Raw genomic sequence first — 22,736 nt, 5'->3', positions numbered from 1 at the left:
TTGTGTATTTTGAAAATAAACGGAGATGTAAAATGGTATATTTCCACATTTATTTAACTGAGAAACATGCGCTCATACTTTGATACCTGTCACGTTTTAGCTATTTAAGCATCCATATATAACAAAACAGTACACCAACAGTTAAATATTAGTATTAAATATAAATATTCGTTAACATATGCCTGTATTTAAAGAACTGTGATGTTGTGTTTTTTACTCTCCATGGTGTGCTCAACTCTTGGCCTAGAAGTTATGAAGGACAGTACGGAGAGTCACTCACAAAAGGCACAATTTTCTGTATTTTTCTGCTTTTAAATATAAATACAAAATCAGTAAAAATGGAAAACTGGGATCCTTAGTTATGGTTTGGATTTGCAGAACTGGAGTGTAGGGAGCGGTAATACAAGGGAGTGCGCCTGGGAAGGGCAGTGAGTGCCGACGAATGCTGGTGAGTGTTGATGTTTGCAAAAACAACAATTGATGGACAGAATGCAGAACAGTGTCATACGTTCACCCCATTACAGAGATCTGGGCCTAAATCCATCGTTTTTTTTCTCACCATGACATTCCAGTTTGAACCCAGCCATATGCAAATCAGTCTTGACCCTGTGCCTCATGGGAACAGTCCAGCCCGAACTGCCAAGCCAGGTGAGTGTTGATGTGGCGGGTGAAGGCTATGGTGAAGGAGGAAGAGGAGTCTCAGGTGCAAATGGCTGATTGGGGTGACACCCAAGGGAGGGGACACAGTTTCTTTGCTTTCATTATGTCCACTGAACCCTCACTACACCACTGTGAATCTACATTTTAGGAGAACTATGGGTAACCTTGGTATGGCTGTCTGTGTTGGTGTCTTATAGCCACATTCCCTCGGTCATTTCCACTTTTCTGTTGGGGTGTATGCGCACTTAACTGTTAATTCCCCCAATATTTCTTGGAGATGTGTGCCCTACAGGTTGTGTCTGCCCCAATGCTCCTGCAGCGTTCAGGGGTTGCAGTTTTTTTCAGGTTCTGGATTGGTTCTACTTTTCCTCTCTGAATTCCTGCCTTGGATTTTGATCATTTAAAAACAGTGTGACTAAAAAAGTAGAATTAATTTACATAAAGGTACCAGCCTAAAAAATATATAATTATGCAAATGCACATTTGTGTTCCGTTTGTCCATACATCAGTTGACACTAATTCAGTTGGAAATCATGCATGGGTGTAATGTTACACATGTATGAACTCCTAGCATTCTATGACTTGCTGAGATTTCCAGGATAACTTGACTTTGTTTGTAAGTGAATTTCGTTAAAGTTCGAAATGTGCTCCAATGGTAGGAGCAATCCTACTGGAGGAATTTCTGACCATTTCCCCCTTCACGTGTATAGGTTGAGCTCATGGAACCCTGCAGAATGTCCCACCTGACTTGAACCTTCTGTGTGAATGTCTTATAATTTGGGGAGGTCATTTCTTGCAGGTAGGTGTTGCGGTATGGACCAGATGCAGTAATACATTCACACTCCGGTTCCACCCCTCAGAAAAAAACAGCATTTATTACTACAGTCTGATTCTCCCCTTTTCGAGCTGTGAAACATGGAATTTTTTATTTTTTCCCCACACAAATTCGTAGTAATTTGTTTGCGGAAAGACAGCAAAATTGTCCACGAATTATAATGTCTAGTGGGCACAAACTCCGGTCTGCATCTGAATTAGAAATACTCGAAAAAGGTCTTTGATCGGTAAATATTCCTTCTTTGTATTTAAACCAATGTACTATAACATGAAACTGTAAGAAACCCAGATGTCACCTTTTCCTTAATGTTTGTTCTTTCTACCAACCCGGCTTGACCTATGCTCCGTGTAAGCACATTTAGCAATGCTAATGTATATTAGCATGCACATACATTTTGTCATCTTCAATGTGAGCACAGCACCGAGTAAGACCTCAACGTGCCATATTCTCTGTTACCAGAGTGAGCATTTTTTCAACTGCAAGCCTTTCCAATTATTGATGAAAGTAAATTGTTAATAACAAAAATGACCTAAAACAATATAAAATTGCTTCAAACACATCTTTGAAATTCCAGAAATGTCTTTCTTGGTCAAGTTAATGAAGCAACCCTCAGATTAGCCCTTTTTTGCAGGTCATTCTGAAAAGATACACCTGCTCCCTGCCAGTGCTTCAGGGAGATAAGATAGCCCCGCCTCCTTGGGTGGAACCCAAAACTGGCCAATCACGGTGGAAGGCTGCCAGGCTCCTCGGCCCCCTTCCCCTTTAAAAGGGGCCCTGTCCAGCACACAGCACCGACTGTCTCCAACTTCCATCTCTTGTGAATCCTGAGCCCGCCAGCACTCACCGCTCAAGATGGTTCTGTCTGCTGAAGATAAGGCCCTGGTGGTCGGCCTCTGGGGGAAGATCTCCGGCCACTGCGATGCCCTCGGGGGAGAAGCCCTGGACAGGTGAGGACTATGGAGAGGGCCATTGAGACCTTCTCGCTCTCTCTGTGTCTAGTATGGGGTGTAAATATTTAAAGTAAGATCGATCTATATGATGGGCATGCAGTTGTGTTTAGTTTTTTACTTCTCTTATAAAAAGAGACAGTCACATCTGGGGCTGACTTTTGCCTCGTAGCAATTTCCTATTGACGCGTAATTGATTATTCCCGCATTACCAACAGTTAGACCAGTGCCTAAACCTGCCTGAGTTCTGCTCATAGGGTGTGTGCGCACTGACCGTGGTCTGCTCCTGATAGACAATTATGAGCCCTATTTTGTTAAGGCGGCTCGGCATGTCCACATATATGGGGTTCACGCCGGCGGATGAGTGTACATAGACCTCAAACTGATGTTTGCTATTAGATGCACCATCTTGGCTCCAACATTGGTGCACCTTCCGGGCACACCTGGCTGTGTTCTGATTTAGACCATCCAGGGAGCTTGGATGTGGGCTTGTCTTAGACGAGCACACAGAGTTCTCAGTGTCTCCACCAGCAGAGAACCAGCAGTGAACCAGCAGCAAAGCTCTCCCTGTGCTTTACAGATCTTTGCCCTGTTTGCAAGAAGCAATGTAGGCAAAAGGGGCAGGGTACAGCCGGGGCTTTTACTGGACAGTTCGCAGTCCCTTTACACATGGTGGGGCATCTGTATGGAACACAGAACATGTCACTGGGACAGCTGAGAAAGCAGAAGGTGAGTTAAAGCAGATAGCGAGACTGGTAAGAGGTTAATACTTTGGGGAGGTGGTATGAGTGTAAGGCTCATGGACGAAGTGGTAAGAAGTTATTCCTTGTGTGAAGTGATACATGGTTAGTGTGCATAGAGGAGGTGACTGTGGGGGGGGAGGGGGTTAGATCCCATAGGGGTAACCGTTTTGAACCTACAGTAAAGTAGAAATTGGATACAGCCCCGAGAGGGATTAGTAAAAGGTTAGATCCTATGAGGGTTAAGAGTTTGGGTTGGAGCCCAAAGGAGGATTGGAAGAGGTTAGAAGCTACGAGGTAAGAGTTTGGAGCCTTCGGGGCAATGGTAAGGGCTTGCAAGTCACGAAGGAAATGTTCAGAGATGATGGCCCACAGGAATAAGAGGTTAGAGCAAATGGATCGTTGTAATTATATGCTTTCTAGTTGATTATCATTTTTGGCCAAAACCTTTAGCCAACAACTGGCATTTTCAGGTCCTGACCTTTTGTTACGACTTTAATCTTTTCCTACATCTCTAGTGATGCCCGAAAACACATTTAGTTCAATTTTTGCCACTGCAATAGCCATTTGTTATATATATTTGCTGTCTAAAGTAACAGTGCTGGATAGAAAATTGATGTGAGTGTGCTTTTTAGTGCATTTTTTATTAAAGTTGATATGTCCTTTTTTCCAGGCTGTTTGCCAGCTTCGGTCAGAGTAGGACCTACTTCAGCCACTTCGACCTCAGCCCGGGCTCTGCTGACGTGAAGCGGCATGGGGGCAAGGTCCTGGGCGCCATCGGCGAGGCAGCCAAGCACATTGACAGCCTGGACCAGGCCCTGTCTAAACTCAGCGACCTGCACGCCTACAACCTCCGCGTGGACCCCGGAAACTTCCAGGTGAGGCAGCATTGAACAAGTATGAATCTGTTACAAAACAGTCCTTCATGGGTAGGACTTTAATATTTTTGTTATCATTCTAAAATTGCACAGCTTTGCTTCTCACATACTTCAAGCGTCTATATTGGCGTTTGTTTTGAATGTTTCTCAACCATGACAGATTGTAAGGGAGTATACAAACAAAGTGTCTGCCTGCCCCCTGTAAGAAGTCCATTTTCTAAAACTGAAGTGTCTTGCGTGGCGCTGTACATTTACACGGCAGCAAGGCATCCATATGGGTTATGAGGCCACGCCCCCCACCATTTTCCCAGCAAGAAGAATGTCTGTCAGGCTGAGCAAAGGTCAGCGTGACAGACACTCTTCTTGTTCACGTCAGGCAGCCAGGAGTAAGACATGCGCTTAAGGATCCTGCTCCTGGCCGCCTGATCTGATCTGATCTGTGCCAGGCTAACGTTTTCACAGCCCTGCGGGAGTGACCTCCTCAGCCTGGCAAGAGTTCCTTGAGGTCTCCCCCTTACAAGGAGGGGGGGTGCCACTGATTGCCTTGGACCTGGGCGCTTCAGTTTTAGGCCTCGAAGTGCCCTGGGCTGAGTGTCAATCAGTGACACCTTGTCACAGAGTGGGGTGGGGGTCAGCAGTCTCACTGACCCCATTCCATCCTGTGAAGGTTGAGGGACTGCCGACTCAGGAAGGCAGCAATCCCAACCCTCTTGGGACCTCCGAGGTGTTCCTCTGTACAGGGCAGTACTTTTTTTTTTCTTTTGTGTGTTTGGTGCATGCGTGCATGTATGTATAAATGTATGTGTATTTGTTAGTAGGTGTTGTCAATGGTTGTGTGCGTGCATTTGAATGCATGGGTGTGAGTTAGTATGTATGTGTGCATGGGTGGCCCCCCACCCCCTTCCTGGTAAAATGACCAGCCGCAACCATATTTACATGGTATTGTTACATTTGATCTACATGGAATGGATTTAGTTAATCAGTGATTAGCTTGGAAATCTAGCATAGATCTAGCCTTCTTGGATCTAAGTTGGACATCGCTGCCATAATAAATGTATGAGCTGTGACCAGTCGGAGACGGGGCTTTCAGTTTCAGAGGATCGAACAAAGTTCTATTGGGCGACTGTTGATTTTATCGTTCTTATTTCTCTTAACGACAGAGAGTAAGGGAAGTGGTACCACAGGAGTACTACTTTACTACTATGAAATGTCTTTGTGAATTGGCCTTAAAATGTTCAACTCCCCATTAGTTAAAGTGCAAAGAGGGCACAGTCCTGCCTATCTGCGCCAACTGTATCAATGGATTCCCATTTCGGAAGTTTTGGGGCAAATTGACAAAGGCATGAGAGTACGTAAAAGAATACTACATGAGAACTTTTTCACATACTTCACGATAACTTTGTTCTTTCTGCTTTCTTTGATTGAAAGCCAGTGCTAAATCTTAGTTAGTGGCGAGGATAAGCCATTGGACACAGTGAGAAATACAGTTGCTTTTTTAAGGAATTGCCATTCCTGTACTTTCAATGAAATGTTATTGTTGCTGAAAATAAAATAATACTTGTATATGTTTAAACCAGTCATGTTGGACAGAAGCTGAGACTCGCCGAAGCTTGTGAATTTGGAATTATATTACTGGTTTCTCTTTCCATTTTAGTCCAGTATTTGTCCTGCACGTGCTCCCTGGGTGGTGGTATTCACTTTCTGCTTTGTTCTCTTTCAGATGCTCTCTCACTGCATTCAGGCTACACTGGCCGCACACTTCCCTGCTGACTTCACCCCTCAGTGCCAGGCTGCCTGGGACAAGTTCCTGGCCGCGGTGTCTGCTGTCCTGACCTCCAAGTACCGATAAACTGTGTACTCAGCGCAGGAAGACTGTCAACAGAGATCACAAGATGGCCGCCATGATGATACACATAGAAACCAGTGGGAAGCTTGGAAATTGCATTATCAGTTTACATGCTATGCATCAATTGATACTTCTTGATCCATCAGGCCCTGTCACTCGTTTATTTTGTAACATCTTAATAAATATGAACAACTTTCTTCATTGACCTCCGGCTCTAAATATTGTCTAACTTATTCATGTATGTGCTATTTTATGGTATAAGACTTGTGTTGTTTACACGGTTCCACGTCTCTGTGGAGCAATGCTTCTACATAGGGAATTTGGGCCTTATTTACAAGAAAGTGCTGCAGCTCAGCACCTCAAGCCCCTTGGCTGCACCACAGGGGCGTAACACAGGCCCCGCATCCCCCGCAGGTGAGGGGGGCCCCAAAGCTCCAGTGGGCCCCCTCAGCACTACACTTCGGCTGGGGAGCTCCTGATAGAGTCCGGAGGGGGCACCTCCACGTACCTTGCAGGGGGGCCCCCTCAATTATCATTACGCCACTGCTGCACCACGCTGCGGCACTTTTAGGGCACAGGGATGTGTCATATCTACAAGGATATGAAGGATCGCTTTGTTCTCCCCTGAACTGGTGCACAATTATCTGCCATGCGATGACGCAGTCACCCTTGCACCATGGTGCAAGGATGCCTGCGTCACGGGGAATGATTGTTTTATGCAGGAAGGTGTCTCTTCCTGCACATAAACAATCTGAAATGGCGTTGTTCAACTTCTATGTGTGCTGCATTAAAACACAGAGAACTTGTAAAACGTGATTTTTTCTAATGATTGTTTATGGGCATATAGCTGGATATATTAAACCAGCAGAGTCCTTTTGAGATTGTAATGGACATATGAGGCAGCTGCTGGACATAGCCAATCACACTGAATATAAAGGTCTGCACTGGACATATGAGCCTGTACTTGGATACGGTACCCTGTACCAGGCATAGGAAGCTGACCTTAGCAATGCATTCAAAGTGTAAGCGTTAACGATGGTGATCGCAGGGTGCTCTTTTGCGGTACCAACTTGCAGGTCAGGCATTTCCAATGTAAAGCAAACTTCCCACCAGGAGCTAAGACGTTCCCTGTTGCCTGGCCCAAGTAGAACTGCACCGCATCAACACTCCACATGGAGGCAGGGACACTCAATCGACCTAGGGCGATACTGTTCAGATCATTTATACAAAACAGAATATGACAAGGATCGGATGGCTATATTAGAAATAGCTAAAGCAGGTTGTAACTAAACATATGGCATATTTTTTACAATACATAACGAAAATGAGCTGGGCAAACGCAGCTGAAGCTGGACGTATAAGTCTGTGCTGAGCAAGCACGACAACGCGTAGACAGGTGAATTTGTATGGGATAGAAAATGAGGTTGTCGGTGGCAATCAGGCTGTGTCTTAACAAATCAGAATGTGGCTGGACATATCAGACTGTACTAAGCATAAGATGCTGTGCATAAGATGCTGCGGCAGGGGATATCGACAAGCACATTGTAGAAAGTACACTATGCCAAGGGAAATGAGGCTGTATTAGTATGATAAGGCTATATCTGGCCACATGGAGCTTCACTGAGCACATGATGCCATAATTAGACCTATGAATCTGCTCTGAGTATACAAGGCTGTAGCTGGAGAGATAAGGATATTCTGAGCGAAAGAGATGTTTTGGAAAACTGTGTTGAGAAAAGGCTGTGCCTGCACCCAGAACATGACAGGTGGAGGCATGGAGTGGTACTGGACAAGGACGCTTCATCTGATCAAATTAATCTGTGTTGAACCTATGAGATGTACCTGTGTATAGAAGGCTGCAATAGAACATATAAGTCTGTAGCTGCTCATTTGAGCCTATATTGGAAAAATCAAATCGTGTTTGACATAATGGGTTGTGCTTGGATATATGTTCTTTTTAATATAGAGCAATCCTCTCCAAGGGCATTAGAGCACTTTACATAAGCACCAAAATTGTATACATTTTAAGGGGCTGGTAGATTAAGTGATTTGCCCAGATTCACAGAATGTTGGACCAAGGCCAGAATTCAAGCCTGTTTCAAAGGAGGCAAATCTAGTCACAAGGCTACTTCTCCGCCACATATGAGGGCACTCAAGACATGACTGGATAAATGGGAGCACTTTAATAGTAGTTGACACCAATGGATCTGCCCCCATTTAGAAAACATGACATTTTTAGGTAAACCAGAAAGCTTAGAAACAGATCTCTATAGTGCTGAAAAAATACAATTGATATTGGGGACTCGATTTACTAGGGACTAGAATTGTCCTTGAGTGCCGCAAGTCATCACAAGGCAATACAAGTCCTGAAATGGGATTTCCAAAGGCACATGAGAAAGCTCGGGCCACTTAAACATCCCCACTGAACCAGGTGGTCTTTTTAGGTGCTTAAGAGGGAAGAAAACAATCACAATTGTATCTCTTGTGTAACCAATTCGGCTACCCAATAACTACCTGACAACCAAAATTGAGATTAGCAAGGTTTAATCATAAATTCAGAAAAAGATTGATAGCAATCAGTTTTAGCATCATGTTATAGAAGTATAGGACAAACAGAATAAGTCCAAATCTCCTAAAGACATTTATCCCATATAACATCAAGCATTTGCAATGCAAACGGTTTTGTATTCACGCGAGTTTGAGCTATTGGCATTGTAAATGACAATGCCTTTTATTTATGTTTTGGGTTTTAAAACATAAATAAAAGGCATTGTCATTTACAATATTAATAGCTTAAACTCTCGCAAATACGAGACCTATTGCATTGCAATAAAGGGCCTTCTCAACGGCTTGTTAGATTGTAAATATCAGAGGAAGAGACCGGCCTGCGACGTCTTCAAAGTAGTGATTAAGAGTGCAGTGAAGAAGATGTGTATGTGTTGTAAATTGCACAGATACAAAGTGTGAAGAGAGAGTTACATATGATCTGAGCTATAAACACTAACAAAGCACTCCAACACCTTTCGCTCTGTGATTACACTGTCGCGGCTCAGGAGCTGGGGGGCTATTTCCTGCCTTTTCCTTGATTTGAGTGTGCAGTATGTCATTTTGTAATGTCATTGCTATCTTTGGTGTAATAAACGCACTCCAGCTGTAGTAGGGCCTTGGCTTCACCTCCGGGGGGGGATGGTCTCGGCTGCAGCTCCGGCCTCGTACAGTGCCCCTGCTATTACTAGTGAGCCAGAGGCGCTCAGGTGGTGGTATTCGTATTGGTGGTGGTGGTATTGGTAATGTTTGTGGTGGTATTCGTATTGGTGGTGGTGGTAATGGTGGTGGTGGTATTGGTGGTGGTGCTGGTATTGGTGGTGGTGGTATTGGTGGTGGCGGTATTGGTGGTGGTGGTACTGGTATTGGTGGTGGTGGTATTGGTGGTGGTATTGGTGGTGGTGGTGGTATTGGTGGAGGGGTATTGGTGTTGGTATTGGTGGTGGTGGGGGTATTGGTGGTGCTATTGGTATTGATATTGGTGGTGGTATTGATATTGGTACTGGTAGTGGTGGTGGTTTTGGTGGTGGTGGTGTTATTGATGGTGCGTTGGTGGTGGTATTGATGGTGATGGTATTGGTGGTGGTGGTATTGGCGGTGGTATTGGTGTTGGTGGTATTGGTGGTGGTGGTGGTGATGGTGGTGATGGTGGTGTTGGTGGTGGTATTGGTGGTGGTGGTTTTTGGTGGTGGTGGTATTAGTATTGGTGGTGGTGGTGGTATTGGTCATGGTGGTATTGGTAGTGGTATTGGTGGTGGTGGTATTAGTGGTTGTGGTGGTGGTATTGGTGGTGGTGGTATTGGTATTAGTAGTGGTGGTATTGGTGGTGGTGTTGGTGCTGTTGGTATTGGTGTTGGTGGTATTGGTGGTGGTGGTGGTAGTGGTATTGGTAGTGGTATTAGTGGTGTTGGTGGTGGTGGTGGTATTGGTGGTGGTGATACTGGTGGGGCGCAGCAGCCAGCAGCCAGTTTGGTTGACTCCAGAACACCAGGGCTTGCTGTTCGATATCCAGCACCAGTGGCAGGTTAGCCCAGCCACTTGTGAATCTTCCCAACGGCCCCAGTGCCTTGACACCATTAGGGGTAATTGTTTGAGCTTTACAAATACTGGTATCATTGGTGGTGGTATTGGTGGCGGTATTGGTGGTGGTGGAGGTGGTGGTATTGATGGTGGTGGTGGTATTGGTATTGGTGGTTGTATTGGTGGTGGTGGAGGTGGTGTTGGTGGTGGTGGCGGTAGTGGTATTGGTAGTGGTATTGGTGGTGTTGGTGGTGGTATTGGTGGTGGTATTGGCAGTGGTGGTGGTATTGGTGGAGATAGTAGTATTGGTGGTGGGATTGGTAGTGGTAGTGGTGGTGGTATAGGCGGTGGTGGTATTAGTGGCATTGGTGATGGTGGTATTGGTGGTGGTGGTGTTGTTAATAAAACAGGCTTTTGAAAACAACCTGTCATAAGGCTTTAGTACAGATGACATGTAATACAGATGTGCTGAGTCAGTTTCAGCCCATTAGCACAGGATTATGTGCTACCTGGAATTCACATGACTTAATTAGCTAATCATTTCTAAATCCAAACAGACACGAGATATTGCCGGGTTAAAGTGATTGAAAGGTGCCGTTCGCAGATAGAGGGAGCCTGGTGTGCGTTAAAACTCTGCTGTTAACTCCTTTTAAAGCACACGCCCTGGAGCTGAAATTGGAACTTTATTTATTGTGTGCAGATAGCGGGAGGACTTTGCGGACGGGACTGCGAGGACCAGCAGCCCCGTAATTCCGCTCAGCTGTGTCCTCTTCCCGCCCCTGCTGCTTGAGCCTTCTTAACAACTCACGGCCCCCGCTTCACAGGTGCCGTTCGCAGATAGAGGGAGACTGGTGTGTGTTAAAATTCTGCTGTTAACCCCTTTTAAAGCACACGCCCTGGAGCTGAAATTGGAACTTTATTTATTGTGTGCAGATAGCGGGAGGACTTTGCGGACAGGACTGCGAGGACCAGCAGCCCCGTAATTCCGCTCAGCTGTGTCCTCTTCCCGCCCTTCCCGCTAGCAGCTGGCATATAAGTAACTGAGTGCCCCGCTACGCGGTCGTGCGCGGTCGCGCGCCGGGAGAGGCCCGGGACAAGGGCGGGACCATTTGTGGCCGTTAGTGGCCGGTTGAGGCCGGGCCGGCCCACCCCCATTGGCTCTCTGATTCTGCCATCCTTTGTTTATCTGTGTTTTGTGCTCCTGTAGTTGGAAAAAATGAGCAGGATAAACCCCTCATTACCCCCACATGACCCTAAGCAAAAAGATGCCTCAAACCAACCACTACCTAGCCTGACTGCAGTTGACCGCATGCTGCAGAAAACTATAGGGGTGGTGGTTAATGCCATCGAAAACACAGAACGCCACCTTTCCCTACCTGCCGGCACCTTCCCTCCCCCGCACGTGACCAATACCTCGTTTCTTACTATTAATTCGCAGGATTCGCTCTTGGCCCCATCTTTCGTGGCCTTACCAGGATCCCACCCTACTCCTACAACACAGGATGTCGTCCCTATCCTGGGCAACGAATCCTCTGATTCCAGGCCTGTTCCAACCAGGTTATCATTGACCCCCACTCCTTTTTTTAACGATCCTGCCCCTGATTCCTTTGCTCCGCTAGGGGATCTTTCCATAACCTTTACTCGTGAGATACCTACAACCCCAATTTTGGTCTCTCCCTTGCTGTTAAGTCCAACTATCCATACTCCGAGGGTAACAACCAGAGGGCAGAAGGCTAGGTGTAGTTCAAAACAACCCAATAGGGATGGGCATAACGTAAAAAATGTAAAAATTGCAAAAACACCTAAATGTACTTCTGGCGGTAATAAACGCAAGAAAGCCGCTCCTAACCCAATTGCTATGAAAGGGAATAAAGTTGACAATAACTTACCCAAGCCTGTACCTATACTATCCCATGATAACGGTTCCCATGTCACATCAGTAGAACAACTAGCCACTCCATTACCTTCTTTTCCATCTAGTGAGGGCTTTTTTGAAAAAATTGAGCATCTCATGAAGTCCTTAATGGCTCCACTCCTGGAAAGGGTAAAACGTATAGGCGGAAAAATAGATAATATGGAAAGAACAATGAAAACTACTTCTATCAGTACAGGCCAATCGGTGGATAACACACATCCAAAGATTATTCCCACACAATTAAGTTTAAGGTCTCAAATAATTGGTTCCGATAATAATACACAGTTATCATCTGCCCCTAGGCCTTCAGCATCTCTTACATTGACGAACACTGAATTTACCGTTAATCGTCCCCTGGCGGCATTGGGGTCAATTGAACCTACGGAAAAAGGGGTGGGAATTTCACGTAAGGATATTGAATCTGTAGGACGAACGACTAATATCCCTGGTGTCCCCAAAGATTGTCCCGTGTCAGCCATTTCGAAGAAGCCACTTCCACATATTGACTTACCCCCACAATCATTACCGTACACAATAGTTTTAGTTGGCGTTCCAGAGTTACCACAAGGAAAATCCGAAACTTTCCCGGAGTTAAGGAATAAAGCTGCTTATTGGCTTAATAAGAACAGGCCGTTGCCACCTAATATATCCAGGGAAATATTGTTTGCAAGAAGGCTAAGCTGGCTGGGCTGTAGAAGAAAGGACATGATAGGGGATTGCATTGTCATAAATGTTAGAGACAGGCGAGTGATTCATCACATACGCAACTTTTCCCCTTACTGTGGTAATACTGATATTCAAGCTAGGGGCTTGACTTTTTTCTACCCTCAATTTCTTCTCCCCTTGCCACCTAATCAATCAAGGGACTTATTAAATTTGGATTGGATAGAAGGGATCAGACCCCGATATAATATCCCGACCTCTAATTATTTTTTATTTTTATTTTTTTATTTTTTTTTAAACCGTTTATTAGAGGTCTTAAAAGTATACAAGTATGGGCCCACAACCTTCCGGCCGGCCGCTAGCAGTGGTAGGAACATTCGACATACATTTATGGAACACGTGATATTACAGGAGGAGCATTTCTCAGTAGATAACAATGTCAAAAACCACATCATCCAGGCCCCATTATGCGGTTTCATTTTAAATTAAGAACAACGAAAATTAAAACCACACCCACAAGGCAATCCACAATCAAAAATAGCAGCACGTGCTCCCCAAGAGGGGGGATCCCAACTATACACAGAAGTGTGAAGAGGGGGAAGAGAGCAAAGCGAGGACTGGGGGAACCCAATGCCCGGCAGCGGGGGAATGAGTCGGCTAAGGGGATGGGGCTGGCGAGGGATCAGGCAGCAGCGGCGGCGCACAGATACCCCCTCGGTAGGCGTTCCAGGGGCCCCATACTTTCACCCATGTCCCAGGCTTACCCCTCGCCACATACACCACATTTTCGCGAAACATGCACCAGTCCATGTGTTCTTTCCAGGCCGAGACCGTCGGGGGCCTCTGGGATCCCCACAGTTGAGCAATATCACGCTTGGCTACCATATATCCCAGAGTCACCCACCACGTCTGCGGCGCTGAGTAATCAGTCGGTTCCCACACATTCAACAGGCATCTCCTCGCTTCAGGCAACAGCGCCACATGCGTAACCAGTCGCAGCACCTCATGTACACCACGCCAGAACCCCTCTACCTCCGGGCACTCCCACAAAATATGCATAAAGGTCCCCAAAGCACCACACCCACGCTTACACAACCCATCTCCGGCATAGCCCATACGCAGAAGCTTTGGCCCCGTCATGTAGACCCGGTGGAGTATCTTGAGCTGGACGAAGCGAAGGCGAGCCGGTATGGCCACCTCCTTCGGGGAGGCCACCGCAGAGGTCCAGTCCTCGTCGTCCAACTCCAGCCCGTCGGCAACCCAAGCCGCACGAAGGGCAGTCAACAGGCCCGAGCGGTCGTTTATCAGCTTTTTGTATATAAGTGAGATCGTGCTGTCCGAGACGTGCCCATCCAGCACTCTATCTTCCAGGGGGGAATATTCCGGGATGGAGGCAACGTCCGAGAAGACGGAGCCCAGCGCATGACGGACCTGCAAATACCGGAAGTATTCACTGCCCTGCAACTGGAATTCCGTCTGCAGCATATCGAACGTTTTAAATCCTCCCCTCGTCCAAAGATCCCCCACTTTACTGATACCTATTATGTCCCACTTCTCGAAGCCCTTAGAGGTCCACAGGGAACCTAACCGCTCAGACGCGTATAGTGGTGACGCCCGGGTCAAACGGTCCTTCCACCCCATAGCTGCATTGGCCGCGTGCCAGACTTGCACCATGACACGCGTGGGGCCCGTCAGACGAGCGTCGGGCGCGCTAGAGTAGAGCGCTCGATTGTAATCGCCACCTGGCAGGAGCATCTTGTCCATTTCAAATGCCGGGTTTAAGGCGGGCCCGTAGAGGCCATGGTTAATGGCAGCGAGCTGGGAGGCCCAATAGTACCGTTTAATATTCGGGAGGGCAATCCCCCCGTCAAACCATGGGAGCGTCAGCTTAGCCAGAGCAATACGCGGCCTCCCGTCCCAGAACAGGCGGCGTTGCAGACTCTCCACCTCACGGAAGTAGCGCGCCGGGACCAAGTCGACAGTGTTCTGCAGAGCGTACAGAAAACGCGGCAGAGACATCATCTTGAACAGTGCCGCCCGGCCGAGCGGCGAAAGCGGCAGGCGCCGCCAGCGTGCGACATCTACCCGCAAACGCTGGAGGGGGGGAAGCAGATTCCGTTCATATCGGGTCTCCGGGTCCAGAGTAATGAAGACACCCAGGTACCGAAATCCCTGCGGGGCGATCTGGATCGGACAGCCCCGCGGGAGAATAGGAGCCTCCCCAGAGAGAACATACACACACGATTTAGCCCAGTTGATGACGAGACCGGAGTTACGACCAAACGAGTGTAAAACATCAACTAGGACTATAAGTGATTTACGTGGGGAGGCTAGGTACAGAAGGATGTCATCAGCGTATAGGGATACGCGGTCCTCATACTCGGGGGTCCAACGGAGACCACGGATGGAAGGCTCCCACCGCAGCCACTCCGCCAGGGGCTCCAAGGCAAGCGCAAAAAGAAGCGGCGACAGGGGACAGCCCTGCCGCGTGCCCCGGCCCAGCTCAAACGGGGCCGATACTCTTCCGTTCACGACCACCTGTGCCAATGGGCCCGCATACAACAATTTGACCCAACTGATCAATCCTGGGCCAAACCCGAACTTAGCAAGCATCGCCCAGATGTAGGGCCACTCAAGCGTGTCAAACGCCATGGCGGCGTCTAAGGACGCCAAAATGGCCGGTTCCCGTATAAATGGGACGCACACGAGCACCCCATGCAAACGCCGCAGGTTAAGGGCTGTGTTGCGATGGGGAATAAAGCCGGACTGGTCCTGATGAACCAGATCGCCCACCACACCGACCAGCCGATTGGCCAGTACCTTGGCGAGAATTTTGGGCTCCGCATTCAGTAGTGAGATAGGCCGATAGGAAGTAACCCGGTCCCGAGGCCTCCCCTCCTTGTGGATCACCACGACTGTAGCCAGACGCTGGTCAAGCGGGAGGGAACCCAGCGAGTGGGCCGCCAGGAACATTGCGCGGAGGTGAGGCACCAATGTATCCGGTCGCAGCTTATACAGCTCGATAGGGATACCATTCGGGCCCATGGCCTTGCCAGAAGCGACCGAGCGTATGGCGAGGGCGATTTCGTCGGAGGTGGGAGCGGCGTCCAGCGACACCCTGTCCTCCCCGGACAGGGAAGGCAGCGCGATATCCCTGAGCAGAGCACGGGAATCCTCTTCCGAGCAAGAAGAGACCGGGGAATACACCTCGCGGAAATACTCCGCGAAACAGGAGACAATTTCTTCTGGCTCAGTTACACACACACCATTCGTTTTCTCAATCAGCGGGACCACACGATTCGCTCTCTCCTTTTTATCCATCCACGCTATCAGTTTACCAGCCTTATCACCCACATCATACAGTCGCCCCTGTTGCTCTCTACTGAGGCCCCTGGCCGCCTCCGTAACGAGGGCCCTATAAGCCGCCTGCTTGAGCTGGAGGACATGTAATGCAGCATCCGTCACCCCATCATCTAGATTACCCTCCAGCTCAGCTATTTCAGCCTCCACCCGGGTTACCTCCTCCCGCTCGCGCCTCCGGGCGTGGGAAATAAGGGATAGGGCCTCCCCTCTAAGTACTGTTTTGAAGGCCTCCCACAGGGAGATAGCTGAAGGCACTGACCCCACATTCTCCTCAAAATAGCGCTAGAGGGATTTAATCAAGTCAGCGCGAATGGTGGGGTCGCGCAGGTACCAGGAATTGATTGGGACCACCCTGCTCTCAGCCCTCGGAAAGACATCAAAATGCAACAATAGCGGGGAGTGGTCCAAGATACCCCGTGCCAAATGGCGCACCTCCCCCACCCTCCCGACATGGGCCGCCGGGACAAGGACATAATCAAGCCGTGAGAGACTACCATGGGCCCCCGAGTGGAAAGTGTATTGCAGCTGCGTGGGATGTTTTAAGCGCCAGCAGTCCACCAATCCCAGTGTATCCAAGAGGCCGGATAGCCACGCCTGTGCCCGGGGGAGGTCCCTAGGGGGGTGACGATCCACAGTCCCAGAAACCACCGCGTTGAAATCCCCCCCCCCACCACCAGAAGCCCCCCCGGAAGGCCAAGGAGGAGGCGCCCCAGATCTGCAAAGGTGGTCGACTGCAGCCCCGGTGGGACGTACACTGACACAAAGACAACCACTTTGCCCTCCATTCTCCCCACCAAGACAGTGTAACGTCCCCTGTCGTCGTGGAGCACCTCATCAATTTCTAACGGGAGCGAGTTCTTTACCATGATACCCACCCCCCTCGAGCCTGACGTTAAGCCCGAATGGGCCACGAGGCGGTAGCCACGCCGATTCATGGCGCAGAAGGAATTGCCAATAAGGTGTGTCTCCTGCAGGAAGACCACATCAGGCGAGAGTCGCTTCAGATACTGTAGGACCACACCTCGTTTGATCCTGTCCCCCAGTCCATTGACGTTCCAAGACAACAAAGTTAATTCCCTACCCCCCATCATACACAAAAACCATCATTCGTCCGCCCGAGAGCACAGTAGAGCCTACACAAAAAAAGGGTTTGCTTGTGATAATAACGAACAACGCCCCATCCCTGCCCACCCACCCCAACAAAACTCCCCCCTCCCTGCACCCCTGCATGAGCCCAGACAGCCCCCCCAACGTGCAGTGTACCTGTCGCCCCATAGATAGTTAAACTAACTAGACCCCCAGAGGAGGAGGGAGAACCCCCAAGAGACCCCACACAACCTCCATAGGAGGGGAACTTAAGCAATCCGACGTATAGTCAAAAGTGGCATCAGTTTTGTCCCGAGCGAGGCCTAATATTAGTCCCTCAGTCTTGATCCGGCGAGCCCTCTCCCCCGGCCGCTCCCCCCCCGCCACCCCGATCCCGATCTCTAGACAGAGTATCCAGCCAGTCCCCGGCCGCTTCGGGACGATCAAAAAAGTGTGTGCGACCTTCCACCTCCACTCGCAGCTTAGCTGGGAAGAGCATGGCGTATTTGAGATTTAGGTCCCGAAGACGGCGCTTGACACCAAGGAAGCTCAGTCTCTGCTTCTGGACCGCAGGGGTGAAATCAGGATAGAAATTAATGTCCATATTATCAAGTCTAATCGGTCCCTGTAGTCTGGAGGATTGCAGGATAGCGTCTCTGTCCCGAAAATTAAAAATCCGGGCGATGAGAGGCCTCGGAGCGGCTCCGACCTTAGGCCTTCCCCCGGGAACCCTGTGGGCCCTCTCCACAGCAAAGAATTTACTCAGCCCCCGTGGCTGGAGATGGGTAACGATCAGGTCTTCCACGAAAAGGTCCGCCGCCGCTTCCTCACGTCCCTCAGGCACCCCGATGATACGGATGTTGTTACGCCGGGCCCGACTCTCGGAGTCCTCCAGGCGACGATCCATCAGCGCACTCGCCCGAGCAAGCCGGCGCACCTCCGTTTGCAGGGCCGCCACATCTGTCGTAAGGCCCGATGCGGTGTGGGCCAAAGAATCGACTCGGTCGTTGGTCTTGGAGAGATCGGCCCTTATCAGGCCAACATCTACGAGGACCGAGTCGATCTTCTGCGCCAGAGTGTCAAAACGCTGGCCCACAGAGGCCTTCATCTCGGCGATGGCGCCCATGACATCCCGCAGAGTCAGATCCGTGGGCAGATCGGGGGCATCAGTAGGGCCCTCAGGGGACTTGCGTGGCACCTCAGGAGATCCCTTCTGGAGGGTATAGCGATCCATGCTGTTGGACTGATGGGCTGCGCCACGCCGGGTCGATTTTACCTTTGCCCGATCGCTATCTTGTTTCGTGGCCATGGTCTCAGTCTCCCGATCGCACCAGCCACGTCGTGAAGGGCGGGCAAGCCAGTCCACGGGCTCCGGGGGGGTGCCACCCCAGATCTGCGGGGCGGATCACAGCCGGCGGGCAGGCAGGGTCCCCCAGCGAGGCCACACCAACACACAAAGCCCCGTGACCCAACCTCGCATAGACAGCAAGGAGGGTACGAAAGCGAAAGTGAAAGCGCGGGTTACGCGAGCCACCAAGCCCTGTCCGCCGCTGTTATTCACTTCGTCACTGGATCGCCCCACAACGCAAATCCGGGGTTCGGCTAGGAGAAGGCCGCAAACCTCAATCGGTGTTAAAGTCGGTGTCCGAGGTCCGATTTGGAAGCGGAAAACGGGTGCCACCTCAGCTCGGGCTCACCAACACAGTCCCCTCATCTGGGACAGGATATGTTCAGGATAGTGATAGGAGGTCGCGGAGGTCCTCGGGAGCCTCGCACCTACGCGGCCATCTTGGTTGCGCGCTAGGCTCCTCCCCACCTCTAATTATTTTGACCAGCTTCCCGAACTGGAGAGAGTGGATTGACTCCAGCCGGAGGGCTTGATACCAAAGTCTACGAGCATTCCATCTATTTCTGGCGTATCGTCGGATTGTCCATCTCAGAGTGCTGACGCGATTGAAGTTCTTCCTACACCCATTACCCAGATTTCCAACCATGAGGTTTTTTTGGGAATGGACCTAAAACCTGTGACTCAAAAGGATGACCCATCTCTTAAAATACTTTTCTGGAATGTTGCCGGTCTTCGTACTAAGGTTGCGAATGACATTTGGCTTGCTTTCATACGCGGCTTTGGCATTTTGTGCATCCAGGAAACATGGGCTCCTTCTGAAATACATCTTCAGGGTTTTAAAACCTATTTTTCACCAGCATTACCTTCTTCCTTTGGTAGGGCAAAGGGCGGTTTGACCGTTTTTGTATCTAACACCCTTCGATTAATATCAATAGCCCCTATCAAGTTGGACGCAAATTTTCAAATTCTTATTCTTCATTTGAATAACAGCAAAGCCTTAGTAATTGTGAACTTTTATAACAATCTCCCTGCGGATGACCTAACGAAGGTAACCAGGGAAATACACTCCTGCCTTGAAGAACTATTTACAAAGACTCATAAGGAGTTAGTTTTAATCTGGGGTGGGGATTTCAACCAAAATTTATGTACACAGAGTGGAAACATAGTTTGCGGAATAGTGGATGATAATGGCAATCTGATAACTCACTTTTCTCACACTCCACTCGGACATTCCCTGAATGAGATTCTGTGTGGATTGGACCTTGCCCTTGTCAACGATATGGTGAACCCTCCCATACCCGTACTACCAACTTTTAACGGAAGGGGCAGGCCAACCACAATTGATTTTATCTTTCTCTCTACGGCAGCGGGTAAAGATCTATCCACTTGTAAAACCTATGACATCGCTATTAGCGAGCATTATCCAATTAGCCTTACTTTAAAAACCCCCATGAAATATGAGAGGTTTAACATCAAGGCGACCCTAAGCCAAAATAATCTAACATTAGATGGACTAAACGGATTCTCATTAAGGTGGCAAAAAGTAGACCCAATGGGAATCACAGTATCCCTGGTTGCAAAAATGGGTTCAGTGATTACCAACTGCCTTGACCCAGCCACTTCTAATGAGGGAATTATGGAAAATTTTGCATTACTGCTAGTAGCAATAAAGGAATCTCTACTCGTAAACCTTAAGAATGATAAACCTAAATCTAGGGGATGGTTTGATTCCTCCTGCACAAAAGCCTATCAGAATTTGAAAGCAGTTCTTCATAATAAGGTCAGAAATAGAACGGAGATTGCAGCTTCTAGAAATAATTACAAACAGGCCCTAAAACGTAGGAAGAATAATTTGAAAAAAGAGCTGTGGGACCAATTGCACAAAACATGCATACTCAGGGACAGTGCCGCCTTCTGGAAGGTTGTGAAGTCTCCTTTTCTAACTGAGACAACGCTCAAACCCAGCGTTGAGGTTGCGATTGATGAACAAACATGGCTTGACTATTTTGAGCGGATATTCAGCCTCTCTCCATCCGCTGTACCTCCAACTCCTTCCAGGTTAAAAACAGCAGCTTTCCCCTTGCCAATCGATATCTCGTATGAGGAGGTGGAGCACGCCCTAAAGGCTAGCAAAAACGGTAAAGTCCCAAGCCCTGATGGGGTTCCAATTGACTTTTTTAACTTCATTATGGAGCTATGGCTTCCGATTCTAACCAGGGTCCTTCGAGCATCTTGTGCACTGGGACCTATTGACTCTTGGTCCCAATCAATTCTCGTCCCTATTTTTAAAAAAGGGGACCGTCATTTGCCATCCTGCTATCGACCTATCTCCCTCCTAGATTCGCTTGGGAAGGTGGCTGGTCGTGTTATTTTAGAGCGGCTACAGCATTGGGCATCGGACAATAAAGCTCTCTCTGATCTACAATTTGGGTTTCGTGAGGGCCTGGGTACTACAGAGCAAGCCCTTAACCTATCCCTATTAATAGGTAAATATGTAAAGGCCAAAGGGGGGGCCCTCTATCTAGCATATGTGGACCTCTCCACAGCATTTGACTGCGTCAACCATTCCAAGTTGTGGATTATCCTAGAGAATATGGGAATAGAGGAGCCCCTAATAATTTTCTTGCGCGAATTAAACTCAGATGCTACAGCCCGTGTGAGATATGGCTTAGGGGGCGAGGTGACAAAGTCGTTTAGAGTGGAGCGCGGCGTAAGGCAGGGTTGTGTCCTGGCCCCGTTTCTATTTAACTTATATACTAATGGCGTGGAAAAAGCCATGCTTATAGGGGCATAGGACCTCCCCACTATAAACAACCGCCCTATACCGGCTCTATTCTAGCACGTACCCCAATCGAATTACAGCGTGCTCTCGCGAAATATCATACCTTCATGGCTAACCTTGACCTGAAGATTAACATTAAAAAAACATTTGTAATGTCTGTCGGGTCAAGGAATAGGAACAGAAAGACCTTTTTTGTAGATAATCAAAAATTAGAGAGCACCATCACGTATCCATATTTGGGCATTGTATTCGATCATAAATGTTCATGGTAAAGTGCTATCGAGTCTAGAAAACTCACCTTCGCAAGAACAACAGCCGCATTGGTCAATTTTGCCAACAAATTAGGCAGACGACCCACGGTTGAACTCCTGGAGATCTATAGGGCAAAATGCATTGGCAGTCTTATATACGGGGCTGGTGTTTGGGGCTATGCCAAGGTTGACGAGGTTCAAAGGGTGGAAAACAGTTTCTTAAGATTTCTTTTGGCAGTCCCGCGGACCACCTCGACCTATTTTTGCCATCTAGAACAAGGTCTGCCATACCTAACAGATCTGATCAGGATTCACCCCCTATTATTATGGCACCGCATATGGTCATCTAATGCCACTACTTTCTCCCAAGGGTTCATCGAGGACTGTATTGCCTTAGACAAAGCACATAAGATTGAATGGATCTCTTATATAAAGAGATTCTTCGGTGACTTGGGTATGCCACAGTTCTTTCATTCCCCCACCCTAATAGCCGAAATATCGAGGAAACAATTTAAATAACTATGTCTCGCCCACTTAGAATCTTTGAGGCTGACCAGTGAGCTTGATAAACCTACTTTGCAATACTCATTACTGGTGCAAACGTCTTTGGCAATCCAACCCTACTTAACCTTTAACATCACGGACTATGAGAGATTCCTCCTAACAAAATTCAGACTAAATATTTTTCACCATTTGGTCACTTTTTTCAAACCTAACACCTGCCCTTGTGATATGAGTTCTCCTCAATCCACGATACATACAATATTGTTTTGCAAATTCTTTCAGGAATCGAGGAAACAGTGGCTTATCCCCATTTTAAAAATCTGGGGCTTGCGCAGGTGTCGTCCTGCCTTTCTTGCCCTCCAATTTTTGGATGCTGAACTATTTGCCAAACCGATAGCTACATTCTTGAAATTAGCTGTTAGACACAGGCAGAATTTGTAGTTAGTCTAGTTATCTTTCCTATCATAATATTTCTGACAACCCGTATATTCTTATAGTGATTGGACAATATCTTTTTGGTATTGCACTCTTTTATCTGTTATTAATGAAATTAATCTGCTTGTTATCTTAACATGCTGGTACCAGCACTTTCATACTTTTTCCTTCCCTGGTACTTTGTTGACGAGCTACATATTTTAAAAAACAAACGACCGACAGGGGGAAAGACTGATAGAAAAGTATAATACTATATTGAACTTGCACGTAACTTGATATTTTAAAAAGATGTTGGATATTCCTTCTTTTTTTCCATTGTAAATTGTAATATTTTGTGCTTTTATGGTTGTTCATTGACATCCGAATAAAGTTTGATTTGATTGAAAGTAGGCGCCCGTGTTACGGGGGCGGCCGTGCT

At 48.1% G+C, this 22,736-nt stretch overlaps 1 protein-coding gene across 1 annotated transcript; it reads left to right on the top strand.

The window, feature by feature from the left end:
* Nucleotides 1-2,290: 2,290 nt before the first annotated feature.
* Nucleotides 2,291-6,111, top strand: LOC146790077 (hemoglobin larval subunit alpha-like). Its single transcript, XM_085628434.1, has 3 exons — nucleotides 2,291-2,442; nucleotides 3,856-4,060; nucleotides 5,781-6,111. Exons 1-3 carry the CDS (start codon nucleotides 2,348-2,350, stop codon nucleotides 5,907-5,909), a joined length of 429 nt encoding a protein of 142 aa, XP_085484560.1. The 5' UTR covers nucleotides 2,291-2,347; the 3' UTR covers nucleotides 5,910-6,111.
* The last annotated feature ends 16,625 nt before the right edge of the window (nucleotides 6,112-22,736 follow it).

Source organism: Triturus cristatus, chromosome 10 (genome assembly GCF_964204655.1).
Source record: "Triturus cristatus chromosome 10, aTriCri1.1, whole genome shotgun sequence".
Lineage (NCBI taxonomy): Eukaryota > Metazoa > Chordata > Amphibia > Caudata > Salamandridae > Triturus > Triturus cristatus.
Note: the sequence above shows the minus strand (reverse complement) of the source record. Positions and strands in the feature narration are given on the sequence as shown.

Coding starts and splice junctions, on each gene's coding strand:
- LOC146790077 (XM_085628434.1), top strand. CDS start 2,348: ATGGTTCTGTCTGCTGAAGATAAGGCCCTGGTGGTCGGCCTCTGGGGG. Junction 2,443..3,855: donor GGGGGAGAAGCCCTGGACAG/GTGAGGACTATG, acceptor CCTTTTTTCCAG/GCTGTTTGCCAGCTTCGGTC. Junction 4,061..5,780: donor TGGACCCCGGAAACTTCCAG/GTGAGGCAGCAT, acceptor GTTCTCTTTCAG/ATGCTCTCTCACTGCATTCA.